The sequence below is a fragment of the Mobula hypostoma genome, chromosome 12 (genome assembly GCF_963921235.1).
Source record: "Mobula hypostoma chromosome 12, sMobHyp1.1, whole genome shotgun sequence".
Taxonomy (NCBI): Eukaryota; Metazoa; Chordata; class Chondrichthyes; order Myliobatiformes; family Myliobatidae; genus Mobula; species Mobula hypostoma.
In genome coordinates, this window is record NC_086108.1 from 98,699,186 (window position 1) to 98,722,348 (window position 23,163).

The window sequence follows — 23,163 nt, forward strand, 5'->3', positions numbered from 1 at the left end:
CCATGGAAAGACAGCTTACTGGCAGAGTTCAATTTTGTTTGGACATATAGCAAGGCAAGGTGGATGCTTTAACAATGCTTGGAAATTATTCTTCAACCCTTGCGATTGACTAGCAATCAAAGCTGGTATGTTCAAATCCCCAGAACATTTTTTTTTGTTAAATGTACCATGGCCAGGTGCTTTGAAGAAGACTGGTAGAGTGGAACCATTGTGGGAGAGTGGTAAAGCTAGTTGACAGGCTGAGGGACCAAGGTGTATGGAAAGTGCACAGAGCTGAGAAAGATCAAAGCCCTGGGCAGTGTGAGTTCTTAGGAGAAGGATTCTTGCCAAGTTAACACTGGAGATACAAGTACATGAATGAACAGCATTCTTATCTGTAAACCCTTTTGCGCTCCTGCAGCAGAAGACTTGAAAGGATTTTTACGCTACCACGCAGCCTATGGGTACCTAACGCCTGTTACGCCACTGGCATTTAGGACAACAATGAAAGTCCTCCTTAGAAAGATTTTTCATTGCTGTTTCCATAACAATTTTGTTTTACCAGACAGGGTTATAAGCCCTGAAATTTATTAAGGACCAGAGGACCACTCTTGGACTGGCCTCTCCCCTTTGACCTGTTTGGCAAGGGTGACCCTACCAAGGGGCAAAGCATAAAGCCCTGACTCCAGCCAACATAGCTCTCCGGGTCACTGAGGCACCTAAGCCTCCAAACCACGACAAGGTAGTGGTCCTCTTGGAGGAGTCTATGGGTGGGCGTATATTGAAGATTGTGTACTGTAGTGAGTTGTATTTGTACATATACCCATCAACTTGCTATAATCCCATGGAAAGATAGCTTACTGGCAGAGTTCAATTTTGTTTGGACATATAGCAAGGCAACAAGCCCCTCCTGCCAACGAGCCCACACCACTCAGTTACACTCATGTGACTAATTAACCTACTAAACAGCAACAAAATGTTGGAAGAACTCAGCAGGCCAGGCAACATCTATGGAAAAGAGTAAACAGCCAACGTTTTGAGCCAAAGACCCTTCATTGAGACTGGAAAGAAAGAGGAGGTCAGAATAAGAAGGTGGCGGGATTGGATGAAGAAGTACAGGGTGATAGGTGATAGGTGAAACTGGGAGGGGGAGTGAAGTAAAGAGCTGAGAAATTGATTGTTTCAAAGAGAAAAAAGGGCTGGAGAAGGGGGAATCTTATATGAGGGGGTAGAAGACCATGGAAGGAGGAGGAGCATCAGAGGGAGGTGATGGGCAGGTAAGGGGATAATGGTGAGAGAGGGAAACAGGAATGGGGGAATGGTGAAGTGGGGAAGCAATTACCAGAAGTTGGAGAAATTGATGTTCATGCCATCAGGTTGGAGACCACCCAGACGGAATATAAGTTGTTGCTCCTCCAACCTGAGCGTGGCCTCGTTGTGGCAGTAGAGGATGCCATAGACTGACATGTCAGAATGGGAATGGGAAGCAGAATTGGGATGCCACCAAGAGTTTCCACTTGGATTTCTAGCATTTAACCTACTAATCTTTGGAATGTGGGAGAAACTGGAGCACCTGGTTCTCTAAGGAGGCAGAAAAGAGGGTCATTACTTGGGAATCTGAGAGGTCTGAAGGTAGATAAGTCACCTGGACTAGATAGACTACATCCTTGGGTTCTGAAAGAGGTAGCTGAAGAGACTGTGGAGGTATTAGAAAAGGATAAGGCCCTCCATTGGTCAGGGTTGACGATAGGTGTTGTATCCTAGCTGTCTATGTGATATGTAAGCCAGTATACAAGACAGGGCAGCATGATACAGAGAACAAGCTGTTGCCCATTAGCAGGCTCCCCCTATCCATGTAGCTGATGAAACCAAAGCAGAAACCATGGCAGAAACAGATACAGTGGCATCACAGGAGTTGCCAGTCAGCATTGAGCTCAATTTAGGGCTGCTTTAGGGACTCCAGCTCTGGATCTTTCCTTGGAGCTTACACCCACAGTCTTCCCCATGAATGGGTATAGTCACAAGGCAGTGGAGGTTTGAGATCAGAGTTTTCCTTCTCCCTGATAAGACCATAAGACATTGGAACAGAATTGGGCCATCTAGCCCATCGAGTCTGCTCTGCCTTTCAATCATGGCGGATCCTTCTTTTTCTCCTCCTCAACCCCAGTTCCCGGCCTTCTCCCCTTAACCTTTGATTCCATGTCCAATCAAGAACCTATCAATCTCTGCCGTAAATACACCCAATGACCTGCCCTCCACAGCTGCATGTGGCAACAAATTCCACAAATTCACCACCCTCTGGCTAAAGAAATTATTCCACGTCTCTTTTGAAAGGACGCCCCTCTATCCTGAGGCTGTGCCCTTTTGATTTAGACTGTCCCACCACAGGAAATGTCCTTTCCACATCTACTCTGTCTAGGCCTTTCAACATTCGAAAGGATTCAATGAGATCCCCCCTCATCCTTTTGAATTCCAGCGAGTATAGACCCAGAGCCATCAAATGTCCTTCATATGATAACCCTTTCATTCCTGAATCATCCTTGTGAACCTCCTCTGGACCCTCTCTAATGCTAGCTCATCTTTTCTAAGATGAGGGGCACAAAACTGTTCACAATACTCAAGGTGAGGCCTCACCAGTGCCTTATAAAGCCTCAGCATCACATCCTTGCTATTGTATTCTAGACCTCTTGAAATGAATGTTAATTTAGCATTTGTCTTCCTCACCACCAACTCAACATGCGAGTTAACCTTCAGGGTGTTCTGCACATGGACTCCCAAGTCCCTCTGCATCTCAGATTCCTGGATTTTCTCCCCATTTAGAAAATAGTCCACACATTTATTTCTACTACTAAAGTGCATTACAGTGCATTTTCCAACATTGTAATTCATTTGCCACTTTCTTGCCCGTTCTCCTAATCTGTCTTTCTGCATTCTGCCTATTTCCTCAACACTACCTGCCCCTCCACCAATCTTCATATTATCTGCAAACTTAGCAACAAAGCCATCTATCACATCATCTAAATAATTTATATACAGCATAAAAAGAAGTGGTCCCAACACTGACCCTTGCGGACCACGACTAGTCACTGGCAGCCAACCAGAAAAGGATCCTTTTATTCCCACTCACTGCCTCCTATGAATCAGCCAATACTCTAACCAAGTTAGTAATTTTCCTGTAATTCCATGGGCTCTTAACTTCGTAAGCAGCCTGATGTGTGGCACCTTGTCAAAGGCCTTCTGAAAGTCCAAATATACAACATCCACTGCATCTCCTTTATCTATCCTACTTGTAATCTCCCAAAGAATTTCAACAGGTTCGTCAGGGAGGATTTTCCCTGAGGGAAACCATGCTGACTTTGTACTATCTTGTCCTGTGTCACCAAGTACTCCATGACCTCATCCTTAACAATTGACTCTAGCATCTTCCCAACCACTGAGGTTAGGCTAACTGGTCTATAATTTCCTTTCTGCTGCCTTCCTCTTTTCTTAAAGAGCGGAGTCACATTTCCAAACACAGCCATCGAGCCCCATCTGCCCTAAGTGACTGGTTTGAAGGTGCCAGTAACCCATCATTACCCACTTTCAACATAAGAAATAGGAGCAGGAGTAGGCCATCTGGCCTGTCGAGCCTGCTCTGCCATTCAATAAGATCGTGGCTGATCTGGCCATGGACTGATCTCTACCTACCTGCCTTTTCCCCATAACCCTTAATTCCCCTACTATGCAAAAATCTATCCAACCTTGTCTTAAATATGTTTAAAGAGGTAGCCTCCACTGCTTCATTGGGCAGAGAATTCCACAGATTCACCACTCTCTGGGAAAAGCACTTCCTCCTCATCTCCATCCTAAGTCTATTCCCCTGAATCTTGAGGCTGTGTCCCCTATTAGTAGCTAAGCCACACATAAAGGCCAGGTGCTGGGCCTAATTGTCAGAGGCAATTTGAGACGCACATGATTGGGAGCATTTAATAAGTAGTGGGAGGTTATCCCCACTAACCACCGATGCCCAGCTATAACAACCAAAAGGAATGCGGAGGCATTAGTAATGACCTTTCAAGAATCACTAGATTCTGGAGTAGTTCCAGAGGACTGGAAAATTGCAAATGTCACTAAGAAGGGAGGGAGGCAGAAGAAAAGAAATTATAGGCTAGCTAGCCTGACTTCAGTGATTGGGAAGATGCTGGAGTCCATTATTAAGAAAGAGGATTTGAAGTACTTGGAGGCACATGATAAAATAGTCAAAGTCAGCATGGTTTCCTTATGGGAAGATCTGTCTGACAAATCTGTTGGAATCCTTTGAGAAATAGCAGGCAGGATAGACAAAGAAGAACTGGTGGATGGTGTGTACTTGGATTTTCAGAAGGCATTTGACAAGCTGCTGCATGTGGGGCTGCTTAACCAGATAAGAGCTAGTGGTATTACAGGAAAGATACTAGCATGGATAGAAAATTGGCTGCACTCACAACACGCTGGAGGAACTCAGCAGGTCGGGCAGCATCCGTGGAAATGATCAGTCAACGTTTTGGGCCGGAACCCTTCGTCAGGTCTGTAGAGGGAAGGGGCAGAGGCCCTATAAAGAAGGTGGGGGAGGGTGGGAAGGAGAAGGCTGGTAGGTTCTAGGTGAAAAACCAGGAAGGGGAAAGATAAAGGGGTGGGGAAAAAGAAGCAGGGAGGGGATAGGCAGGAAAGGTGAAGAAGGAATAGGGGAAAACACAATGGGTAGTAGAAGGAGGCGGAACCATAAGGGAGGTGATAGGCAGCTGGGAGAGGGGGCAGAGTGAAATAGGGATAGAGGAAGGGAGGGGGAGGGAATTACCGGAAGTTGGAGAATTCTATGTTCATACCAAGGGGCTGGAGACTACCTAGACGGTATGTGAGGTGTTGTTCCTCCAACCTGAGTTTAGCCTCATCATGGCAGTAGAGGAGGCCATGTATGGACATATCTGAATGGGAGTGGGAAGCAGAGTTGAAGTGGGTTGCTACTGGGAGATCCTGTCTGTTGTGGCGGACGGAGTGGAGGTGCTCGACGAAGCGGTCCCCCAATCTGCATCGGGTTTCACCGATGTAGAGGAGGCCGCACCGGGAGCACTGGATGCAATAGATGACCCCAACAGACTCACAAGTGAAGTGTTGCCACACCCGGAAGGATTGTTTGGGGCCCTGAATGGTGGCAAGAGAGGAGGTGTAGGGACAGGTGTAGCACTTACGCTTACAGGGATAAGTGCCGGGTGGGAGATCCGTGAGGAGGGACCGGGTTGTGTAGAAAATTGGCTGACTAGCAGAAGAAGAAGAGTGGGAATGAGGGGGGCCTTTTTTGGTTGGCTCCCAGTGACAAGTGGTGTTCCACAGGGGTAGGACCGCTTCTTTTCACATATCAATGATTTGAATGACGGGATTAAGGGCCTTATGGCCAAGTTTGCAGACGATATGAAGATAGATGGAGGTGCAGGTAATGCTGAGGAAGCAGTGAGTCTGCAGAAGGAATTAGATAGATTAGGAGACTAAGCAAAAAAGTGGCAGATGGAATATAGTGTCTGGAAGTGTATGGTCATGCACGTTGATGGAAGGATTAAAGATATAGACTACTTTCTAAATGGGGAGAAAATCCAAATATCAGAGGTGCAAAGGGACTTGGGTGTCCTTGTGCAGGAGTCCCTGCAGGTTATCTTGCAAGTTGAGTCAGTGGTAAGGAAGGCAAATACAATGTTAGCAGTCATTTTGAGTGGACTTGAATATAGAAACCAGGATGTGTTGCTGAGGCTTTATAAGATATTGGTCAGACTGCATTTGGAGTATTGTGAGAAATGTTGGCCCTTTATCTAAGAAAGGAAGTGCTGGGTTTGGAGAGAGATCCAAAGGAGGTTCACGAGAATGATCCCAGGAATAAAAGGGTTAACATATGAGGAGTGTTTGATAGCACTGGGTCCGTACTTGCTGCAGTTCAGAAAAATGAGGGGTGACCTCATTGAAACCTATTGAACATTGAAAGAGCTAATGGATATGGTGAGGATGTTTCCTATAGCGAGGGAGTCTAGGACCAGAGGGCACAGTCTCAGAGTGGAAGGACGTCCATTTATTATTTCTTTATTTATTTAGAGATACGGCATGGAATAGGCCCTTATTGCCCTTCAAGCAGCGCCACCCAGCAATCCCCCAATTTAATCCTATCCTAATCACGGGACAATTTATAATGACTAATTAACCTGTCAACCGGTATGCCTTTGGATTATGGGCGGAAACCAGAGCATCTAGAAAAAACTCATGCAGTCTCGGGGAGATCGTACAAACTCCTTACAGGCAGCAGTGGGAATTGAACCTGGGCCACTGGTACTGTAACCACAGTGCACCCCAGAGATGAGGAATTTCTTTAGCTGGAGGGTGGTGAATCTGTGGAATTAATTGCCACGTTTGGTCGTGGAAGCCAAGTCATTGGGTATATTTAAAGTGGAGGTTAATCGACTCTGGTAGATTAGTAAGGGTATCAAAGGTTACAGGGAGTATGCAGGAGAATTGGGTTGAGAGTTATAATAAATAACTCAGCCATGATTGAATGGTGGAGCAGACTTAATGGGCCAAATAGCCTAATTTTGCGCCTGTATCTTATGGTCTCACCCAGAGGTAACCTATGCAGTAACAGGGAGAACATACAATCTCTTTACAGATTATATCTGTATTATGTCTGTGGTGGCCAGTGCTATCATGTTTGCTGTTGTGTGCTGGGGCAGCACGCTGAGGGTAGCAGACACCAACAGAATCAACAAACTCATTTGTAAGGCCAGTGATGTTGTGGGGATGGAACTGGACTCTCTCACGGTGGTGTCTGAAAAGAGGATGCTGTCCAAGTTGCATGCCATCTTGGACAATGTCTCCCGTCCACTACATAATGGACTGGTTGGGCACAGGAGTACATTCAGCCAGAGACTCATTCCACCGAGATGCAACACTGAGCGTCATAGGAAGTCATTCCTGCCTGTGGCCATCAAACTTTACAACTCCTCCCTTGGAGGGTCAGACACCCTGAGGCAATAGGCTAGTCCTGGACTTATTTCCTGGCATAATTTAAATGTTACTATTTAATTATATATGGTTTTATTACTATCTAATTATTTATGGTGCAACTGTAACGAAAACCAATTTCCCTTGGGATCAATAAAGTATGACTATGACTGACTATATAAATAGTTATATAATAAATAGAGATGATATAAATAGTTGTCTAACCCAACACACCCCCCTCAACAGCTCACTGCACAATATTCACCCCACATCTCCCCTCCATTTTAAAATACAGTGAAATTGCTCCTTTGTACACTCAGTGGTCACTTTATGAGGTACACCTGTATACCTGCTCGTTAATGCAAATATCTGATCAGCCAATCATGTGGCAGCATCTCAATGCAGACATGGCCAAGGGGTTCAGTTGTTGTTCAGACCAAACATCAGTATGGGGAAGAAATATCGTCCAAGTGACTTTGACCGTGGAGTGATCATTGGTGCCAGATGGGGTGGTGTGAGTATCTCAGAAGCTGCTGGTCACCTGGGATTTTCACCCTCTGAGTTCTCAAAGAATGGTGCAAAAACAAAAAAAAATCCAGTGAGCGACAGTTCTGTGGGTGGAAATGCCTTGTCATTGAGAGAGATCAGAGGAGACTAGTTAAAGCTGATAGGGATGTGATAGTAATTCAGATAATACAGCAGAGGTGTGCAGTGCTGAATGCACAATACATTGAATCTTGAAGTGGATGGGCTAGAGCAACAGGAGACCATGAACATACACTCAGTAGCCACTTTATTAGATAAAGCTTATAAAATGGCCACTGAGTATATATGTCTACATCAGGTGTGCTGGATATCTGTATAACAGCAAGCTAAAAGAGCTTTCTAACCCGTGCCAAAAGCAGTTGTGGAAAAATGCACTGTAACAAGAACCCCACTGAAACACTAGGCATTGTGAAGAATCAGAGCAAGTGTGTAGAGAGTGCTGGCCAATGTTGAATTTGCCAATGCACACTATCCTACTGTCCTACTAATCCATTTGGCTTGTGGTCCATTAAAAGTTGCAGCTCATAATTACTACACTTTCTGCCAAACTATTTGCATTATACTTGGAGATTTTTACAGCTTTACGAAGCTGGATTTACAGTAAACATATCTGACATAGAAACATAGAAACATAGAAACATAGAAAATAGGTGCAGGAGTAGGCCATTCGGCCCTTCGAGCCTGCACCGCCATTTATTATGATCATGGCTGATCATCCAACTCAGAACCCAGCCTTCCCTCCATACCCCCTGACCCCTGTAGCCACAAGGGCCATATCTAACTTCCTTTTAAACATAGCTAATGAACTGGCCTCAACAGTTTGCTGTGGCAGAGAATTCCACAGATTCACCACTCTCTGTGTGAAGAAGTTTTTCCTAACCTCGGTCCTAAAAGGCTTCCCCTCTATCCTCAAACTGTGACCCCTCGTTCTAGACCTCCCCAACATCGGGAACAATCTTCCTGCATCTAGCCTGTCCAATCCCTTTAGGATCTTATACGTTTCAATCAGATCCCCCCTCAATCTTCTAAATTCCAACGAGTACAAGCCCAGTTCATCCAGTCTTTCTTCATATGAAAGACCTGCCATCCCAGGAATCAATCTGGTGAACCTTCTTTGTACTCCCTCTATGGCAAAGATGTCTTTCCTCAGATTAGGGGACCAAAACTGCACACAATACTCCAGGTGTGGTCTCACCAAGGCCTTGTACAACTGCAGTAGTACCTCCCTGCTCCTGTACTCGAATCCTCTCGCTATAAATGCCAGCATACCGTTCGCCTTTTTCACCGCCTGCTGTACCTGCATGCCCACTTTCAATGACTGGTGTATAATGACACCCAGGTCTCGTTGCACCTCCCCTTTTCCTAATCGGCCACCATTCAGATAATAATCTGTTTTCCTATTTTTGCCACCAAAGTGGATAACTTCACATTTATCCACATTAAATTGCATCTGCCATGAGTTTGCCCACTCACCCAACCTATCCAAGTCACCCTGCATCCTCTTAGCATCCTCCTCACTGCTAACACTGCCACCCAGCTTCGTGTCATCCGCAAACTTGGAGATGCTGCATTTAATTCCCTCATCCAAGTCATTAATATATATTGTAAACAACTGGGGTCCCAGCACTGAGCCTTGCGGTACCCCACTAGTCACCGCCTGCCATTCTGAAAAGGTCCCGTTTATTCCCACTCTTTGCTTCCTGTCTGCTAACCAATTCTCCACCCACACCAATACCTTACCCCCAATACCGTGTGCTTTAAGTTTGCACACTAATCTCCTATGTGGGACCTTGTCAAAAGCCTTTTGAAAATCCAAATATACCACATCCACTGGTTCTCCCCTATCCACTCTACTAGTTACATCCTCAAAAAATTCTATGAGATTCGTCAGACATGATTTTCCTTTCACAAATCCATGCTGACTTTGTCCGATCATTTCACCGCTTTCCAAATGTGCTGTTATCACATCCTTGATAACTGACTCCAGCAGTTTCCCCACCACCGACGTTAGGCTAACCGGCCTATAATTCCCCGGTTTCTCTCTCCCTCCTTTTTTAAAAAGTGGGGTTACATTAGCCACCCTCCAATCCTCAGGAACTAGTCCAGAATCTAACGAGTTTTGAAAAATTATCACTAATGCATCCACTATTTCTTGGGCCACTTCCTTAAGCACTCTGGGATGCAGACCATCTGGCCCTGGGGATTTATCTGCCTTCAATCCCTTCAATTTACCTAACACCACTTCCCTACTAACATGTATTTCGCTCAGTTCCTCCATCTCACTGGACCCTCTGTCCCTTACTATTTCTGGAAGATTATTTATGTCCTCCTTAGTGAAGACAGAACCAAAGTAATTATTCAATTGGTCTGCCATGTCCTTGCTCCCCATAATCAATTCACCTGTTTCTGTTTGCAGGGGACCTACATTTGTCTTTATCAGTCTTTTCCTTTTTACATATCTATAAAAGCTTTTACAGTCCGTTTTTATGTTCTCTGCCAGTTTTCTCTCATAATCTTTTTTCCCCTTCCTAATTAAGCCCTTTGTCCTCCTCTGCTGAACTCTGAATTTCTCCCAGTCCTCAGGTGAGCCACTTTCTCTGGCTAATTTGTATGCTACTTCTTTGGAATTGATACTATCCCTAATTTCTCTTGTCAGCCACGGGTGCACTACCTTCCTTGATTTATTCTTTTGCCAAACTGGGATGAACAATTGTTGTAGTTCATCCATGCAACCTTTAAATGCCTGCCATTGCATATCCACCGTCAATCCTTGAAGTGTCATTTGCCAGTCTATCTTAGCTAATTCATGTCTCATACCTTCAAAGTTACCCCTCTTTAAGTTCAGAACCTTTGTTTCTGAATTAACTACGTCACTCTCCATGTTAATGAAGAATTCCACCATATTATGGTCACTCTTACCCAAGGGGCCTCTCACGACAAGATCGCTAATTAACCCTTCCTCATTGCTCAAAACCCAGTCCAGAATAGCCTGCTCTCTAGTCGGTTCCTCGACATGTTGGTTCAAAAAACCATCCCGCATACATTCCAAGAAATCCTCTTCCTCAGCACCTTTACCAATTTGGTTCACCCAGTCTACATGTAGATTGAAGTCACCCATTATAACTGCTGTTCCTTTATTGCACACATTTCTAATTTCCTGTTTAATACCATCTCCGACCTCACTACTACTGTTAGGTGGCCTGTACGCAACTCCCACCAGCGTCTTCTGCCCCTTAGTGTTACGCAGCTCTACCCATATCGATTCCACATCTTCCCGGCTTATGTCCTTCCTTTCTATTGCGTTAATCTCTTTTTTAACCAGCAACGCCACCCCACCTCCCCTTCCTTCGTGTCTATCCCTCCTGAATATTGAATATCCCTGAACGTTGAGCTCCCATCCCTGGTCACCCTGGAGCCATGTCTCTGTGATCCCAACTATATCATAATCATTAATAACAATCTGCACTTTCAATTCATCCACCTTATTACGAATGCTCCTTGCATTGACACATAAAGCCTTCAGGCACTCTTTTACAACTCTCTTAGCCCTTTTTAATGCTTGCCCTGGATTTGTCGGCCTGCCACTTTTACTTTTCCCCTTTGTACTTTTTGCTTCTACGCTCACTTTACACCCCTCTGTCTCTCTGCACTGGTTCCCATCCCTCTGTTGTGAACTAACCTCCTCACACCTAGCCGCTTTAATTTGATTCCCACCCCCCAACCATTCTAGTTTAAAGTCACCTCAGTAGCCCCCGCTATATTCTCAATGCAGATTTTATCGCTTTTTCTGTGTAATCTCAGAAGGTCACATATAATAGGTGGCACTACGCATAGAATATGGAGGAATGGACATACCGAGTAGCTAATCTAAAATATTTGACTCCCTGAAGGGAGATGATTCTCTAAGGCCAAATATCTCCTCAGGCTCACAGCTGGATTTCTCCTTTGTGCATTTTCTGTTATCTCTTTGCTCTCTCATCCCTGACTGCACCAAACACACTGAAATATCTTCAACTTTAGTTTCAGGGCCGACCCCCTTACGGTTTCCTGTGATCCCAAACAGAAGAGCTGACAGTCCGCACCACTCCCTTCTGCTGGGTAAACAGAAACGTGGGTCTGTAGTCAGGCAGTTAGTTGCGGAACTGAGTGTGACCGACAACTATGAACGGGTGGCAATGCCGTTGCTGTCGACTGGTGGGATCGGTCAGTGATTCTCCAGCCGCTACATCTAGCGAGTCAGGCCTCTATGGAGCATGGTTTGATATGGGTAGCGAAGCCGTTAGCAAATGAGCCAAACAACTTTCGTAGACTTTCGTAGAACATAGAACAGCATATACAGGCCTTTCTACCCACAATGTTGTGCTGACCGTTCAAACTGCTCGAACATCAATCTAACCCTCCCACCTACATAGCCCTCCAATTTTCTACCATCCATGTTTCTTAAATGCCCATAATGTATCTGCCTCAACCACCATCCCGAGCAGAACGTTCCATGCATTCACCACTCTCCGTGTAAAGAACTTGTTTCTGACATTCCCTCTATTCTTTCCTTAAAATGACGCCCCCAGTATTCGCCATTTCCACCCTAGCAAGCATCATTGTCTGTCCACTCTTTCTATGCCTCTTTCCATTTTATACACCTGTATCAATTCACCTTTCATCTTCCTTCACTCCAAAGAGGAAAGCCCTAGCTCTCTCGATTTGTCCTCTTAAGATAGGCTTGCTAATCCAAGCAGCATCCTAGTACATCTCCTCAGCACCTCCCTAAAGTTTCTACATCCTTTCTATAATGAGGCAACCAGAATTGAGCACAATATTCCATGTGTGGTTTAACCAGGGTTTTATAGAGCTGCAACATTACCTCGCGGCTCAAACTCAGTTAGAACCATAGAAAAACTACAGCACAGAAACAGGCCTTTTGGCCCTTCTTGGCTGTGCCGAACCATTTTCTGCCTACTCCCACTGACCTGCACACGGACCATATCCCTCCATACACCTCCCATCCATGTACCTGTCCAATTTATTCTTAAATGTTAAAAAAGAACCCACATTTACCACCTCGTCTGGCAGCTCATTCCATACTCCCACCACTCTCTGTGTGAAGAAGCCCCCACTAATGTTCCCTTTAAACTTTTCCCCCCTCACCCTTAACCCATGTCCTCTGTTTTTTTTTCTCCCCTTGCCTCAGTGAAAAAAGCCTGCTTGCATTCACTCTATCTATACGCATCATAATTTTATATACCTCTATCAAATCTCCCCTCATTCTTCTACGCTCCAGGGAATAAAGTCCTAAGCTATTCAACCTTTCTCTGTAACTGAGTTTCTCAAGTCCCGGCAACATCCTTGTAAACCTTCTCTGCACTCTTTCAACCTTATTTATATCCTTCCTGTAATTTGGTGACCAAAACTGAACACAATACTCCAGATTCGGCCTCACCAATGCCTTATACAACCTCATCATAACATTCCAGCTCTTATACTCAATACTTTGATTAATAAAGGCCAATGTACCAAAAGCTCTCTTTACGACCCTATCTACCTGTGACGCCACTTTTGGGGAATTTTCTATCTATATTCCAGATCCCTCCGTTCTACTGCACTCCTCAGTGCCTTACCATTAACCCTGTATGTTCTACCTTGGTTTGTCCTTCCAACGTGCAATACCTCGCACTTGTTTGTATTAAACTCCATCTGCCATTTTTCAGCCCATTTTTCCAGCTGGTCCAAGTCCCTCTGCAGGCTCTGAAAACCTTCCTCACTGTCTACTACACCTCCAATCCTTGTATCATCAGCAAATTTGCTGATCCAATTTACCACATTATTATCCAGATCATTGATATAGATGACAAATAACAATGGACCCAGCACTGATCCTTGTGGCACACCACTAGTCACAGGCCTCCACTCGGAGAAGCAATTCTCTACTACCACTCTTTGGCTTCTTTCACTAAGCTCTCCATGTATATCTAGCGACTGAATTTTCCTAACTAACCTCCCATGCGGGACCTTGTCAAAGGCCTTACTGAAGTCCATGTAGACAATATCCACTGCCTTCCCTTCATCCACTTTCCTGGTAACCTCGTCGAAAAACTCCAACAGATTGGTCAAACATGACCTACCACGCACAAAGCCATGTTGACTCTCCCTAATAAGTCCTTGTCTATCCAAATGCTTGTAGATTCTGTCTCTTAGTACTCCCTCCAATAACTTACCTACTACCGACGTTAAACTTACTGGCCTATAATTTCCCGGATTACTTTTCGATCCTTTTTTAAACAACGGAACAACATGAGCCACTCGCCAATCCTCCGGCACCTCACCTGTAGACAGCGACATTTTAAATATTTCTGCCAGGGCCCCTGCAATTTCAACACTAGTCTCCTTCAAGGTCCGAGGGAACACCCTGTCAGGTTCCGGGGATTTATCCATTTTAATTTTACTCAAGACAGCAAGCACCTCCTCCTTTTCAATCTGTACAGTTTCCATGATCTCACTATTTGTTTCCCTTAATTCCATAGACTTCATGCCAGTTTCCTTAGTAAATACAGACGCAGAAAACCTATTTAAGATCTCCCCCATTTCCTTTGGTTCCGCACATAGCCGACCACTCTGATCTTCAAGAGGACCAATTTTATCCCTTACAATCCTTTTGCTCTTAATATACCTGTAAAAACTCTTTGGATTATCCTTCACTTTGACTGCCAAGGCAACCTCATGTCTTCTTTTAGCCCTCCTGATTTCTTTCTTAAGTATTTTCTTGCACTTCTTATACTCCTCAAGCACCTTATTTACTCCCTGTTTCATATACATGTCATACAACTCTCTCTTCTTTATCAGAGTTGCAATATCCCTTGAGAACCAAAGTTCCTTATTCCTATTTACTTTGCCTTTAATCCTGACAGGAACATACAAACTCTGCACTCTCAAAATTTCTCCTTTGAAGGCTTCCCACCTACCAATCACACCTTTACCAGAGAACAACCTGTCCCAATCCACGCTTTTTAGATCCTTTCTCATTTCTTCAAATTTGGCCTTCTTCCAGTTCAGAACCTCAACCCTAGGACCAGATCTATCCTTGCATGATCAAGTTGAAACTAATGGTGTTATGATCACTGGAACCAAAGTGCTCCCCTACACAGACTTCCGTCACTTGTCCTAACTCGTTTCCTAACAGGAAGTCCAATATTGCATCCCCTCTAGTTGGTCCCTCTATATATTGATTTAGAAAACTTTCCTGAACAAATTTTACAAACTCTAAACCATCTAGACCCCTCACAGTATGGGAGTCCCAATCAATATATAGAAAATTAAAATCCCCTAACACCACAACTTTATGTTTCCTGCTGTTGCCTGCTATCTGTCTGCAGATTTGCTCTTCCAATTCTCGTTGACTATTGGGTGGTCTGTAATACAATCCCACTAATGTGGCCATACCTTTCCTGTTTCTCAGCTCCACCCATAAGGACTCAGTAGACAAGCCCTCTAATCTGTCCTGCCTGAGCACTGCTGTAATATTTTCCCTAACAAGCAATGCTACTTCTCCACCTTTCATTCCTTTGCCTCGATCACATCTGAAACATCGGAACCCTGGAATATTAAGCTGCCAGTCCTGCCCCTCCTGTAGCCAAGTTTCACTAATTGCTATAACATCACAATTCCACGTGTCAATCCACGCCCTCAACTTATCTGCCTTCCCCGCAATACTCCTAGCATTGAAATATATACACCTCAGAAGATTTTTACCACCACTCACAACCTTTCTATTAGCGGATTATACTAGCCTGCATTTCTCCGAGTAATGAAGACTAGCACACCATACACCTTCTTAGCCACATGTTGTGCCAATCTGTCTAGTGCTTCCCCCCCCCCCACAGAGCCCTCCAATTTAAGAGTCTCCTAAATGTTTCTAATGTATCTGCTTCTATCACCAGCCTTGGTAGCGTGTTCCATGCACCCACCACTCTCTGTGTTCAAAGGAACCTACCATGATATCTCCCCACCAATACTTTCCTCCGGTCATAGTTTGAAGGCATTCACAAAGTACAGTACAGTAAAATCTGAGATACATATATATTGCTAGGGTATCTGAGACTTTTGCACAGTACTGTATTTGTAAACGTGGAGCAGAGAGCAAGTTTATAAACCTGGCAGAACAAAGGATGTTGAGATTGGTGAGGGTGGAGCGCCATAGAAGGTATGTGTTTGGGTGAAACCAGGATTCAAAGTCAAAGTGATCTGATACATTAACATTGTTTCTCCTTCCACATATGCTCCCTAACCTACTGAGTTTTCTGTTTCTTTTTATTTTGCGGTCTTAGTTTTCTAATTGTTTCAGGGGTTGGGTTGTGATAAATCATATCACTATGTGGTACCATACTCCAAGTTCTGAATTTTGTAATTGGAAAGACTTACCTACAGGAAAGAGATCAATAAGATTGAAAGAGTACAGAGAACTTTTACGAGGATGCTGACAGGACTTGAGGACCTGAGTTATAGGGAAAGGTTTAATAGGTTAGAACTTTACTCCCTGGAGTGTAAGAGAATGAAAGATTTGACAGTGGTACAAGTATACAAAATTATATTGGGTATATAGATAGAGTTAATGCAAGCAAGCTTTTTCCACTGAGGTTGTGTGGGACTAGAACTAGAAGTTACAGGTTAAGGGTAAGAGGTGAAATATTTAAGGGAACCTGAGGGGGAACTTCTTCATTCAGAGGGTGATGTGAGTGTGGAATGAGTTGCCAGTGGAAATGGTAGATTCAGGTTCAGTTTCAACATTTAAGGGATATTTGCATGAGTACATCGATGGGAGGGGTATGAGGGCTAGGTCCAGGGTGTGGATTGATGGGGCAAGGCAGAACAGCATTTCAGCCAAGACTAGATGAGCCATAGGGCCTGTTTCTGTGCTGTCGTGCTTTATGACTGTGACTAAAAAGCAGGAAAGAAGCAAGGAAGGTCAGCAGTACAGAGAAAATGTTCTAAAACTGAAATGTGTATGGGTGGCAGGGTTGAGCTATGTCTCTACTAAAAGAGGTGTAAGCCACTTCTTGCCTCCACTAGCCTGCAGATCACCTTTGGGTAAGGTGTAACACCTGCTTAGCCCCCTCCCCAAAATCAGGATCAGGTGAAGCGGCGGGAAGAGGTGGTGGGTGGCCATACGAGCAGCTGGTGCATATCGCAAGTCCTGGTTATGTGACCACTGACACCAGGCAGACAATCTCTGAAGAGTATTGATAATGGCCCGGGTCACCCGTCTTGTAAAGACACTGTCCAGAAGAAGGGAATGGCAAACAACTTTTGTGCTTTGATTAGGCCAAGATAAGACCATGATTGCTCACGTCAATATGACACAGCACATAATGATGATGATGTGTACAGAGTAAGCTCAGGTGTCTCCAAAATGGCATTGTACCTGAAAGTAAATCTTCACTTACATTCATTTTTCTGTTTGGTTGAGAACTTTTCTTTTTCTTTCAGAAACTGGCAACTATCCCTGTGACCTCATTTGTCAGTGACCAAAGCAAGAGTCTTTATGAGAAATATATTCGCTTCTGCTTTATCAAGGTCAGTCTATTGGTTTAACCGCGCTCTGCATCTGGTAATTCAAGAAGAACAAAGTACAAATGTATATTTGTGCAAACCTACTTAGTACATTGTGTAAAGTGTTTTTTTTTATTTTTTTCAAACAGCAAGATAGTACTTTGGATTCAGCAGAGGCCATTCTGAAGAACTGGAAATGAAAGCCATGCCTTCACTGAATTCTGGTCATTGTCGTGAAAGAATGCATCAAACCGTAGTGGCCTCAAATTTCTTCTCAAATAAACAAATAACCTTTACTACTTTATTTTGTTAAAGCCCAGATGATTTGGTCAAATAATGGAAAGAACTGGCGGTCTGTTAAACACTGTTTTAAAATGAAACTTCATCTTTTCGATTGGTGTTCTTTCTCACTGCTGTGGCACATGTAAAGAATAAAATGCGTACAGTACCCACCCGGCAAGCATCATGGGTTGTGCCACTGTCTCTGCTCACAGCCTCCTCTGCAGGCTGGATTGCATGGCACAGGGAGGAAACGGGAAAAATCTTCCCTGAGGCATTTGCTTCTACTGCATGGACTTGAAAAGGAAGGAAGCAATTGAACTGAAGGTGAAGTGGATCAGTACCCGTGTCTTGATTTTTAGTGAGACGCTGCACCTACTGATAGCCAATGAACTTTTTGTTGTTATCCAAACAAAGGCGGAACTATATTCACCTGTAATCACTGGCCGTTTGATCAGCTACTGCAGATAGAGGTAATGTTACACCCACTGGGGCCTGCAGAAGTTTGGGCACCCCTGGTCAAAATTTCTGTTACTGTGAATAGTTAAATAAGTAGAAGATGAACTGATCTCCAAAAGTCATAAAGTTAAAGATGAAACATTCTTTTCAACATTTGAAGCAAGATTAGTGTATTATTTTTGTTTAGTACAATTTGAGAGTGAAAAAAAGGAAAGGAGCTCCATGCAAAAGTTTGAGCACCCCAAGAGATTTGAGCTCTCAGGTAACTTTTACCAAGGTCTCAGACCTTAATTAGCTTGTTAGGGCTATGGCTTGTTCACACTCATCATTAGGAAAGGCTAGGTGATGCAAATTTCAAAGCCTTATAAATACCCTGACTCCTCAAACCTTGTCCCAACAATCAGCGGCCATGGGCTCCCCTAAACAGCTGCCTAGCACTCCGAAAATTAAAATAAATGATGCTCACAAAGCAAGAGAAGGCTGTAAGAAGATAGCAAAGCGTTTTCAGGTAGCCGTTTCCTCAGTTCGTAATGTAATTAAGAAATGGCAGTTAACAGGAACGGTGGAGGTCAAGTTGAGGTCTGGAAGACCAAGAAAACTTTCCAAGAGAACTGCTCATAGGATTGCTAAAAAGGGAAATCAAAACCCCCGTTTGACTCAAAAGACCTTCAGGAAGATTTAGCAGACTCTGGAGTGGTGGTGCACTGCTCTACTGTGCAGTGACACCTGCACAAGTATGACCTTCATGGAAGAATCATCAGAAGAAAACCTTTCCTGCATCCCCACCACAAAATTCAGCGTCAGGAGTTTGCAAAGGAATATCTAAACAAGCCTGATGCATTTTGGAAACAAGTCCTGTGGACTGATGAAGTTAAAATAGAACTTTTTGGCTCCAATGAGCAAAAGTATGTTTGGAGAAAAAAGGGTGCAGAATTTCTTGAAAATAACACCTCTCCAACTGTTAAGCACGGGGGTGGATCGATCATGCTTTGGGCTTGTGTTGCAGCCAGTGGCATGGGGAACATTTCACTGGTAGAGGGAAGAATGAATTCAATTAAATACCAGCAAATTCTGGAAGCAAACATCACACCATCTGTAAAAAAGCTGAAGATGAAAAGAGGATGGCTTCTACAACAGGATAATGATCCTAAACACACCTCAAAATCCACAATGGACTACATCAAGAGGCACAAACTGAAGGTTTTGCCATGGCCCTCACAGTCCCCTGACCTAAACATCATCAGAAATCTGTGGATAGACCTCAAAAGAGCAGTGCATGCAAGACGGCCCAAGAATCTCACAGAACTAGAAGCCTTTTGCAAGGAAGAATGGGCGAAAATCCCCCAAACAAGAATTGGAAGTCTCTTAGCTGGCTACAGAAAGTGTTTACAAGCTGTGATACTTGCCAAAGGGGGTGTTACTATGTACTGACCATGCAGAGTGCCCAAACATTTGCTTTGGGCCCTTTTCCTTTTTTGTTATTTTGAAACTGTAAAAGATGGAAATAAAAAAGTAATCTTGCTTAAAAATATTAAAGAAATATGTTATCTTTAACTTTATGCCTTTTGGAAATCAGGTCATGTTTTACTCGCTTAGCTATTCACAGTAACAGAAATTTTGACCGGGGTGCCCAAACTTTTGCATGCCACTGTATATAAGACCTCAGTTAAACCCCACTTGGAGTACTGTGTTCAGTTCTGGTCACCTCATTACAGGAAGGTTGTGGATGCTAAGAGAGCGTGCAGGGATGTTGCCTGGATTGGGGAGCATGCCTTATGAGAATAGCTTGAGTGTACTTGGCCTTTTCTCCTTGGAGCAACAGAGAATGAGGGGTGACCTGATAGAGGTGTATAAGATGATGAGAGGCATTGATTGTGTGGATAGCCAGAGGCTTTTTGCCAGGAGTGAGATGGCTAACAGAGGAGATATAGTTTTAAGGTGCCTGGAAGTAGGTACAAGGGGGATGCCAAAGGTAAGTTTTTCACACATAGAGTGGTGGGTGTGTGGAATGCACTGCTAACAAAAGTAGAGGCGGATACAACAGGGTATTTTAAGAGACTCTTATATAGGTACATGGAGCTTAGAAAAATAGAGGGCTATGCAGTAGGGAAATTCTAGCACAAACACGAGGTGACACGAGGCAAACACGAGGCAACTTCTAGAGTAGGTTACATGGTCGACACAACATTGTGGGCCCAATGTGCTGTAGCTTTTCTGTTTTACTTGCTCATAGACACTCACACCAAAGGAGTTGATCAGGCCTGTTCATTGTGCAGGGACTCAGGGGAATGGGGAGGTCACACTGAAGAGTTCAAGTCCCCTTTGCTCTGCAGTTTTCCTCTCCTCCATTGCAGCTTTTAAGCCACGATGATGTAGCTCCCCAACTGTAGCGGTTACTTGAGAACAAACTATAAAACCGCTGACAGACTGTGTACTGGAGTTAACACTGTATGACACGCCTCCAAATAACTGCGTTCCAAGTAAAAGAAAAGTACTTTGATCCTTTATTCCGAAACAAGCAAAAACTAACGATCTTATAGCGATAAAAAACTAACTGAACTAAATTCGCAATATAGCAAAATAAAAGTAATTAGTGCAACTAAGCAACCAATAAAAAATATCACCCCGACTCACTCCCTCTCAACTAAACTTAAACAAACTAACTAACTAAACTGCTATCATGAGAGGCTGGATAAACCTGGGTTGTTTTCGCTGGAGAGGACAGGCTGAGGGAAGATCTGATGGAGGTTTATAAGATAGAGTAGACAGACAGCATCTGTTTCCCAGGGTTGAAATGTCTAATACCAGAAGGTATGCATTGAAGATGAGAGGGGGTAAGTTCAAAGGGGATTTGAGGGTAAGTGTTTTACTCAGAGAGTCATAGATGCCTGGAATGTGCTGCCTGGTATTGTGCTAGACACATTAGATATTTTTAAGAGATGTTTAGATAGGCACATGGATATAAGGAAGATGGAGGGCTATGGACATGGTGTAGGTAGGAGGGATTAGTATTTGGGTGTTTTTGATTTGCTTTTCAGCTGGTTCGGCACAACATTGTGGGCCGAATGGCCTGTTCCTGTGCTGTACTGTTGTATGTTCTATGTAAAACAGTACTCATTTGCATCTACCTCATCCCAACGCATGTCAAATTACCATACTCCATAATAAACGTGCAACACAAAATACAATATAGACATAAAGTCGATACATGTCTCCGTCACCAATGTTCAGTGAAACAGTGACGTGACAGCTGTGACTTGCATGCGGATGTCCCAAGTGAGGAATTATTGCTACTTTCCACATTGCTGTTGCCTAATTTGGGGGAATAGGGAGTGAAATGGTGCCATAAGACTGATTAGCACACCAACCTCCCTGTAGATTCCCATCTACCATATTGATATGGGGTTTGTTATTGTCAAATGTACCAAGATACAATGAAAAGCTTGTCTTGCATACTGTTCATACAGTCCAAATCATTATTGAGCTAAAATATGGTAAAACAATAACAATGCAGAGTAAAGTGTAAAACTACTGATAAAGTGCGGCGCTGGCAAACAAATTGCAAGATCATAACAAGATAGATTGGGAATTGAAGAGTCCATCTTATCATTCAAAGGGACAGTTCAATGGTTTTACAACAGTGGGTAGAAGCTATCCTTGAATCCTGCTTCCAGATTTTCCTATCTTCCACTTGAGGGGAGAGAAGAGAGAATGTCTGGGTTCGGTGGGGTCTTTGATTATTTCCATTGTTAATCTAAACCTTGTGGTATCCTGCCTTAGTATTCTCATATGGCAAATACATCCACTTCACAAACCAGCACTAAGTTCAGTACATGGCTCTTTCTCAGATGGACTGAGGAAACATTTAGGACTATAAGACCATACGACAAGACATAGGAGCAGAATTAGGCCATTCAGTCCATTGAGTCTGCTCTGCCATTTTATTCCCACTCAACCCCATTCTCCTAGCTTCTCCCCTTAACTATTGATGCCCCCACTAATCAAGAACTCATCAACCACCACTTTAAAAATACCCAAATGATTTGGCCTCCACAGCCAACTATGGCAATGAAATCCACAGATTCACCACCCTCTTTCTGAAGAAATTCCTTAACGGTGTTCTAAAGGGACGTTCTTCTATTCTGAGGCTGTTCCCTCTGGTCCAACACTTTAGGAAACATCCTCTCTATCTCCACTCTATTCAGGCTTTTGAGTATTCAAAAGGTTTCAATGAGATCTCCACCACCCCCCCGCCCCAGTCTTCTAAACTCCAGTGAGTACAGGCCAAGAACCATCAAACACTCCTCATATGTTAACCGTGATAAAGTTTACGGGAAAGGGAGATTCTCAAGATTCCTGTAAACAATGGATTCAGTACTACGTCTGTGACTGCAGTGTGTTTGAGTGATGTCTCACAGCTGCCTTCTTTGGAGCAAGATAATTAGGGTTTGCCCAGATCCACACCAGATGTCTCTGGGCTTTTCACACCTTTTGATTTTGACAAAAAGCAGTACCTGATGGAAATTAGACAGAACATTCCTTTCTTAATTAAAGCATACATTTGGCGGATGTTCTTATCTTTGTAATTAAGTTGTGGCTCCAGAAAACCAGGTAGGACATTCTTTTCTTTAATTAAGGTGGCTGGAGTGTCAACAAATTGATTGTACTTTTGTATCAATAGTCCATTGACTTGGCCGGAATAGTTATCAAACTGATTGTTCTCTGCATCAATAGTCCATTGACTGGACCGGAATGGTTATCAAACTGATTGTTCTTTTGTATCGGTGGCCTTATAACGTCTGACAATTCTGACATCGGGCAGTGAACTTGTAGAACCACTGGGGAGATGAGAAAGGTTCTTTCCCTGATGTCAGGTCCAAGTTCACTCACCGGCTGAGCTCGAAGAAATAAACGGGTGGAAAGATAAGTAACGATCTTTTTGTGCTGTCGTTATTTGATCCAGCAAAGTTACGTTTACAACCGCTTCATTCCCGGATCATCCTTGTGAACCTCCCTGGATATATAATCAAGCAAGTTCTTCTCCCCTACCTTTCCTTTATTTTAAGACTTTCCCAATTTAATATATGGGTGAATTAGCCCACAATATCACCTTCTTGCACATCTCCAAAAATTCCCTTCAGATTTGTTCTAGTTTTTTTTCCACTGTTTGAGAGGTAATGAAATACCCCAAGAAACATGATCATACCTGTTTACCTTCTCAAAACAAAATGGGTCCTGGACATCCTTTCCTTCCAACAGGACAATGTCTTCTGACATCATTTCAGCTTTTCTTTCTCCTTTCCCTATCTGTACTGAACACTTTGCCTCTATAAATATGAAGCATCCAGTCCTCACCCTATCACA

General features: G+C 43.7%; 1 protein-coding gene across 3 annotated transcripts in view; it reads left to right on the forward strand.

Moving 5' to 3' along the window:
• Positions 1 to 21,325, forward strand: part of LOC134355030 (kynurenine--oxoglutarate transaminase 3-like) — a 185,124-nt gene extending 163,799 nt beyond the window's left edge. For all 3 annotated transcript variants that reach the window (XM_063064691.1, XM_063064689.1, XM_063064688.1), the window contains 2 exons: positions 16,999 to 17,085; positions 17,211 to 21,325. In XM_063064691.1, coding sequence (XP_062920761.1) covers positions 16,999 to 17,085; positions 17,211 to 17,261 — 138 coding nt within the window. In that variant the 3' untranslated portion in view covers positions 17,262 to 21,325. The remainder of the gene's footprint in view (positions 1 to 16,998; positions 17,086 to 17,210) is intronic.
• Positions 21,326 to 23,163: the final 1,838 nt, after the last annotated feature.